Source organism: Ylistrum balloti, unplaced genomic scaffold (assembly GCF_031769215.1).
Source record: "Ylistrum balloti isolate Yb309-2 unplaced genomic scaffold, AGI_CSIRO_Ybal_v1 Utg369884, whole genome shotgun sequence".
In the NCBI taxonomy this organism is placed as follows: domain Eukaryota; kingdom Metazoa; phylum Mollusca; class Bivalvia; order Pectinida; family Pectinidae; genus Ylistrum; species Ylistrum balloti.
This window is the reverse complement of record NW_026782020.1, coordinates 431,526-440,000: the sequence shown is the minus strand read 5'-3', so window position 1 is coordinate 440,000 and position 8,475 is coordinate 431,526. Positions and strand designations below refer to the sequence as shown.

Here is an 8,475-nt window from a genome sequence, read left to right as displayed (position 1 = left end):
AATACCACATCGTCACCATGGAAAATGGTCACAACACAATACATTGTCATAACAGAAAGAAGTAACATACGTCAGCGTTATCGCATAAAAATAAAACACTTCACAAAGTTATCATAGTGTTAGTAATATTACATAAAACTGTATTGAGATCGATAGCAAATGTTATCAGTTCTTCATTTCACTTTGTGATTTGACCTCCTGTTGACATATAAGGTCGTAGACGGTTGTCTATAGTGACACTGAGACAACGAGTGTAGATCAAACAGAATCACTGAGGAGGTCCCGAGTCCTTCATTGGGGTATACATAATATATTTACTTTAGGGAGACAAAGACAAAAGGGACGATACTAAGGACAGACAGAGTGGTTACAATAAATAAATCATCTAGATATTCTAGAAACATAACATTCCAAGGTTATTAACGATTTATCTTGACAAAGCACTGTGACAGGTATCGACCGGAAAAAATGTTGACTCAGTAAAATATAGTGACAGACATCGATCAGAAACGATGTTGACTCAGTAAAATATAGTGACAGACATCGATCAGAAACGATGTTGACTCAGTAAAATATAGGCTTAACAGCTGTATGATGTAGCATCACTGACAAGTCCTAGAAGGACGAAACAGCTGTATGAAGTAACATCGCTGACGTGTCCTAGAAGGACGAAAAAGCTCTATGATGTAGCATCACTGACGTGTCGTAGAAGAATGTAACAGCTGCATGATGTAGCATCACTGACGAGTCCTAGAAGGACGAAACAGCTGTATGAAGTAGCATCACTGACGAGTCATAGAAGGACGAAACAACTGTAAGATGTAGCATCAATGACGAGTCATAGAAGGACGAAACAGCTGTATGATGTAGCATCACTGACGACGAGTCCTAGAAGGACGAAACAGCTGTATGATGTACTATCATCGTTTGGATTTAGAGTATCTACCCCAAAGTTTATTAAATTTCTAATCATATTCCAAACTCCAATTCTATAAAGCTAGGACAGAATATGAATAAAAGAAAGATTTAAACTGATTTACATTGAGGCTCCTGTAAACCTTGGTCAATATAAATAAGTAATGTCAGGTTCTCAATCAAGATATACAACAACGGAGCCAACAGGGAAAACCCCAAAAAACCAACAGTCCTGCGCCCCTCTTTTGGCTGACTTGTTGTTGATCAGGAGCCTCCGTGTACATATTTCTTATGTTCATATTTCGTCCTCGTTTAATTGAATGTGATTTTGGGTTATCAGTATGTTGACATGCTTTTTGTTTGTTTGTTTTTTGTGTGATTTTGTTTTGTTTTTATTGAGAGTTGGTGTTCTATGATGTTTTGTTTACGATGTTTATTTACAAATACAATCTTTGTTGTGACTGATTTGATCTAGGTAATGTTTTTGTTATATCTTACTATCTTGTGTCTTAACGAGAATAACACGTGTCTCGCTAGACACACTAATATTAGCTTACCTACAAATAACTTTTCATTTTGTAAACAAACATCATAGACATGGTGTTGTCGTCGTGTTGTAACACTGAATTATCACAAACTCACTTTTTTTGTACCAATACTATTTAATCTGGCACAGAAATGGAACGATCACTTATCAATTTTCTGAGTTTAAATATCATTAGATGCTAATTCAGTAAAGGAAACATTTAAGTCATACAAAATGGTAGAAATTTCTCAAACCTTTAGCTTCCATCCTACCGCTCATATTCCGTACAACAAATCCAACTCAAAAAACCACATTTCACTTACTGTATTTGACGGATGTCCGTGCTACAATGTTCTTAGGTTCTACTGGAAAGATGCGACTTTCAGTAAACCCACTGTATCTTCGTATGACAGTACTTTGTGTTTATGTGGGCACTGCTTAAATCATTTACGTTCATACATCCCCCCTAGATTTAACAAGTACATTACACATAGATTTATTTCAGAAAGTGACAGGAGAATGGACATTTTTGTACATTTATATTGGGGTTTTGAAACGTCCTGAGTTTCTTAATTTTTTTAATTACCAAGGGCATTAACTCTATTTAAATCCGTTTTACAAAAATGTATCGATGATGTGAGAAAGACCATAGGACGGCATGTAAAGGAGAGAGAAAACCGAATCTGTTGTGAGTAAACAACAACAACAACAAAACTACGATAACGACTGACAACAAAAGTAACCATAGCAACAACTGCAACAACAACTAAAAAACATGTTGCGTACGGAAAAGCGTTTGAAGGCAATAGTGAAGATCTCAAACGAATATTTCTTAACTTCCAGTTACTAACAAAGGTATGAGATGGTTTTCCCATCAAGTAAAATTTTCGTATGTCGTCTAGTTTTCCTCCTCTCTCAATCACTAAGATACATGTACGTATCCAGCTACATCAATAGGTTACACATAGTTCTGTATTAGTCACAGTGTGTCTTTATACCCAACAACCTAGCTCCATGGTATAAGATACCTCGCAGATTTCCTCTTAATTTTTTTATATACATGTGGAATGAGGGATTTTTTTTACCCATTAAATGAAGACGAACAATTATAGAAAAAATATGTTGTCTGGAATTTTAATCTACATTTATTTATTTAAAACGAGAGTCAAGGATATATTTTCAGGAAAGATGATAAGCACACCAAGTTAAGAGAATGCTGAAGGACGGATATTTTTATTGTATCTAATTCTCAGTTACCTTCTGATGGCAACAATATCCTGACTTAGTCAACAAACAAAAATTTCGGTTTTCGTGACCAAAACAAAGAGCATAGTCACAAAGACGACATATCGAGATAGAACGATAAAATGCGATATTACTGAGGGAATAGAAATTTACTGACTGAAGCAGTATCAACAACGATCATCATATATCGTACGGAATTCATCTCGGATATCACAAGTATGTCAACCAATGAACCAGGACATCGCCGAAGCTCGTATCCTCTATTTACGGAACGGTATTGTTTATTATTTTATTTATTTGTTTATTTTTATTTTGTTTAACCTTTATCCCGGTATGTATATTTATAGCATGAGAATTTCAGATAGGCGCAATAGAAGTGCAATGAAAACCTTTTAACCTGTTGAACCGTGCAGCTTTTACACACAAAGCAAATGAAATCAGAAACAGGATTATTTATTAATGGTAAGTATTCGTCGTGAAATCTACATAACGTTAATACAATGATGTAGAACAATTTTCCACAGAGCGAAACGAGACAAGAATAACACGTTTTAATCAACAATATTTTACATTAATCATCTACATTTACTATAAAAAACATTATTTATTTCTTTAATAACTTTCAGCAACAAAGAGTCCTGTTTTGTAACAGGCAGGTGGTAGGGAGGGAATAGATATGCAGGTGGTGGGGAGGGAATAGATAGAGAGGTGGTGGGGAGGAGGGAATAGATATGCAGGTGGTGGGGAGGGAATAGATAGGAAGGTGGGGAGGAGGAGGGAATAGATAGGAAGGTGGTTAGGAGGAGGGAATAGATAGGAAGGTGGTGGGGAGGGAATAGATAGGAAGGTGGTGGGGAGGGAATAGATAGGAAGGTAGTGGTGGGGAGGGAATAGATAGGAAGGTAGTGGTTGGGAGGGAAAAGATAGGAAGGTGGTGGGGAGGAGGGAATAGATAGGAAGGTGGTTGGGAGGAGGGAATAGATAGGAAGGTAATGGGGAGGGAATAGATAGGAAGTTGGTGGGGAGGGAATATATAGGAAGGTAGCGGGGAGGGAATAGATAGTGAGGTGGTGGGGAGGGAATAGATAGGGAGGTGGTGGGGAGGGAATAGATAGGAAGGTAGTGGGGAGGGAATAGATGAGAAGGTAGTGGGGAGGAGGGAATAGATAGGAAGGTGGTGGAGAGGGAATAGATAGGAAGATGGTGGGGAGGAGGGAATAGATAGGAAGGTGGTGGGGAGTAGGGAATAGATAGGAAGGTAATTGGGAGGGAATAGATAGGAAGGTGGTGAGGATTCGGGAATAGATGGGAAGGTATTAAGGAGGAATGAATACTCTCTGACATGAATAAGAGTATTTTTGTTATCAGTTTGATGCTAGAAATACATAGACATGTTAAGGTAAACCATGCAGTTAAATCAATGATTAAAGAACTGTATGACTTATGTTTAATGGCGTCAGACAGTGAACAACAAGCGAATCTTCTAGACCTAATTATAACATTTTTAACACGTTAGAAAATCACACCATAAACTGTTCTTGTCTCGTGTAAAAAAAAAAAAAAAAAAGAAAATATATCTACACTGACGTCATCTGAATCTGTTCCTGTAATAGGTATACACCTGATTACGGGTAGTTGAGATCCGGTGTCCGTATTAGATTTTACATACACTCGCTTTTGCTTCAACCTTAAGTCTATAGTTATATTTAGACATCTGCGTCTTCTGCATTGTTAGATGTGTATTACGATATAAGAATGTATGGATCCTTTGTAATTCGTTTATCGATTGTATACACCTGTTATACTGATTCCATTTCTTATGTCTACACTGGTATATAAACCAGTATTTAAAACTGATATGTAATGGTTCCGGCGAATTTGATAGTATTTAGAAGGGATTAGCGAACAAGCTAAAACCAAATGATTTATCATTGTAAGATTAAAAACATATTTTAAAAGGAGAAATATCATGAAAATTATGAATTAAAATAACTAAGAAGATGCCTTCCTGTCTTAATTTCAAAGCTTTGTGTACAGATAAACATTCTGAAGCAGTTATAGTTATAAAGCCAAGTCAAGATTTGTAAATCAGAAAATTATTTAAAAATATGTAGTCTATACATGTCTTGTCAGTTTCTTTATTTGTATATAAATCAATCGACGAATTCAGCCTTTTTAAATATTGATGGGAATATTGTCAGTAACATATAATCATTATTACTGAAATGAATAAATAAATAAACAAAATAGATAAATAGATAAATTAATTAATATGATTTGATATACTTCGTGGTACAAATTACCACCAGACTTAAAGCTTTTTATGTCATTTATCAAAACAATAAACACTAATTGTTACTTTTCCTTTTTATTTCCCTTTTTGATTTTTTATTCATTTCTTTTTGTTTGTTTTTGTTTTGTTTTGATTTTTTTTTTTTTTTGTTGTTTTTTGTTTTTGTTTTTGTTTTTGTTTTTTGTTTTGTTTGTGTAAAGGTTTATTTTTTGTGTAATTGCTCTCTTTTTATCATTAACTGTTATGCACGGGCATGTTATGTATATATATATATATATATATATATATATATGATTAATAATGCATCTTGTATTGTTATCATCATCACTTTTGTCTAATATTTAAAGAACAAAACATTAATTGTCAGTACGTTTATTCATCAATAAATTTATCTATTTATTTATTTACTTATTATATGATAAAAATATGATTTGCTATTGTATAAATTATTTGGAATAGAAAATAAATCAGGTTTTAATTTGCTTATCTTCTGAAATGTCAAAATATAAGTGTTAGGCTAGAACAATTATCTATGTCATGCCCAAAGATAGAATTTTATGTAAATCATTTAAAATTCGCTGGAAAGTTTTGTTTTGTTTGTTTTTTGTTGTTTTTTGTTTGTTTTGTTTTTGTTTTTTCTTCCTAAACAGATTCTTTCCAGGGATAATTCATGACGCACCTGACAAGTCAATAAAATGCACCGTAAGGTGGAACCAGAGCTGATCAGAAACCCTTTGTACATTTTGCCAAACAATTTATTTTCCTAATTCTATTGACCATCGGCTTGATACACAAAGGTATTACAATTTTAACGATTACATATAAATGTATCCTTTGTTTATCGAGACTGTGCTTTGATCCGTCCTAGGTATCTACTTATCGAATAGATTAAGTTTTACTTTTTGTAACTATACAGTCATTAACCTGGTATAATATATATCTATATATTTTGTCCGTCCTTACACACAATATCAAATAATTTGTTCTTACTTAAATATAAAATTAAATAGTCTGTCCTTACTTATATACAATATTTAATAGTCTGTCCTTACTTATATGCAATATTAAATATTCTGTCCTCACTTATATACAATATCAAATATTCTGTCCTTACTTATATACAATATATATATAGTCTGTCCTTAATTATATACAATATTTAATTGTCTGTCCTTAATTATATACAATATTTAATTGTCTGTCCTTAATTATATACAATATTTATTAGTCTGTCCTTAATTATATACAATATTATATAGTCTGTCCTTAATTATATACAATATATAATTGTCTGTCCTTAATTATATACAATATATATACAATATTAATAGTCTGTCCTTAATTATATACAATATTAAATAGTCTGTCCTTAATTATATACAATATTTAATATTCTGTCCTTAATTATATACAATATTTATAGTCTGTCCTTAATTATATACAATATTTAATTGTCTGTCCTTAATTATATACAATATTTAATAGTCTGTCCTCTGATTTATATACAATATTATATAGTCTGTCCTTAATTATATACAATATTTAAAAGCCTGTCCTTAATTATATACAATATTTAATAGTCTGTCCTTAATTATATACAATATTTAATAGTCTGTCCTTAATTATATACAATATTTGATAGTCTGTCCTTAATTATATACAATATCTAATAGTCTGTCCTTAATTATATACAATATTTAATAGTCTGTCCTTAATTATATACAATATTATATAGTCTGTCCTTAATTATATACAATATTTAATTGTCTGTCCTTAATTATATATACAATATTTAATAGTCTGTCCTTAATTATATACAATATTAAATAGTCTGTCCTTACTTATATATACAATATTTAATAGTTCTTACTTATATAAAATATAAAACAGTTCTTACTTATATACAATATTTAATAGTCTGTCCTTAATTATATACAATATATAATAGTCTGTCCTTAATTATATACAATATTAAATAGTCTGTCCTTAATTATATACAATATTTAATAGTCTGTCCTGATTTATATACAATATTTAATAGTCTGTCCTTAATTATATACAATATTAATAGTCTGTCCTTAATTATATACAATATTTAATAGTCTGTCCTTAATTATATACAATATTTAATAATCTGTCCTTAATTATATACAATATTTAATAGTCTGTCCTTAATTATATACAATATTTAATAGTCTGTCCTTAATTATATACAATATTCAATAGTCTGTCCACATAATATGAATTACCAGATATTTGTTATGAATATTGTTTTTACGTTTCTTTCGTGGTACCTTAAAGCTTGTTATTATATTATAATGTCGTTTGTAATCTACTTGGTACCTAAACATTGATGTGTATGTAACATTATGAGGCCGAGTACACAGAGAGAGTTATCATTATATTTCCCTGGTTGAAGCTAACAGCACAGATTTGTTAAGGAGGAGAAGCGCCATTAGGCGGAGGTGAGAGAAACGGAGAAAGGGCCTTAATTTTAAAAATACGATTATCTATCAGCAGGGTGGGGGGAGGGGGAGATAATAATAAAAGACAGGGGAGATAATTGAAAATCCATGACAAATGACCAACAGGAGGTAACCAGAAATATAACTACTATAGGATGGATGATTACAATAACATCACCGTAAAATAATACCGGATTTGTAGAAGAGGATACTAGCTGTAAATAGGGGAATACACCCTATAATCAGGGGAGATAATCAATTCACGCAGAGAATTATCAACTCTAAAGCACGGAAAATAACAGCTAAACTAAGTAACTGCTTAATAGATAGTTAAGTATATAAATATAATATATATATATATAACTCTGATTAGAGGAATGAAATCATCACAAAAAGAGGAAGGTAGCCAATATAAACGGGAGAATCTGTACAAAAACAGCAGTAGTAACAGAGTGCCAGAAAAGTGAGAACTTGTGTATTGTGTAGTTTCCAATTTTCTGTGCCTGTCTTACATAACGGCGATAAAAATAATTACATTGGTAAAATAGCATCGTCCGGATATTTCAGAATATCTTAATTAATCATGTGATAAATTTCTTACCTCTCCCCTTTTCTACGGCGATGCCAAATATTATTCCACACACGGACGCAACTGTAAGTCTGAAAACAACCACTCCGATATTTGTGCTGCCCTCTTTCTCTTCTCGGAACACTGTCTTGGTGGACTCGGGTTCGAACTCATCGGCGGAGGAATTACGCCGGGACATGCTGGCTTTCTCCACTATGTGGATGTCCGAAACGCGATTAGAGGGGGATATTTTTCCCGACATCTCGTTAGTGTGTCACGTGATAAAATATCAACGTTAATGACGTAGCAACGTTCTATTTCCCGCTCTAGGTAACGTCCAAATCATGTGATTGACAAATAAAGCTTTGTATGACGTATTTGTGTTTAAATCCTGATAGATTATACAGATGGCAACTAACACTTTAGGTTAGTTTTAATTTGACGTAAAATGTGTTTTTCTGAA

The 8,475-nt window shown here is 32.5% G+C and overlaps 1 protein-coding gene across 1 annotated transcript in view; it reads right to left on the bottom strand.

The window, feature by feature from the left end:
• LOC132546346 (UPF0394 inner membrane protein YeeE-like) overlaps positions 1 to 8,274 on the bottom strand; it is a 35,762-nt gene extending 27,488 nt beyond the window's left edge. Inside the window, exon 1 of the mRNA XM_060210059.1 lies at positions 8,046 to 8,274. Within this exon, the coding sequence (XP_060066042.1) occupies positions 8,046 to 8,274 (229 nt within the window). The remainder of the gene's footprint in view (positions 1 to 8,045) is intronic.
• Between the last annotated feature and the right edge of the window lie 201 nt (positions 8,275 to 8,475).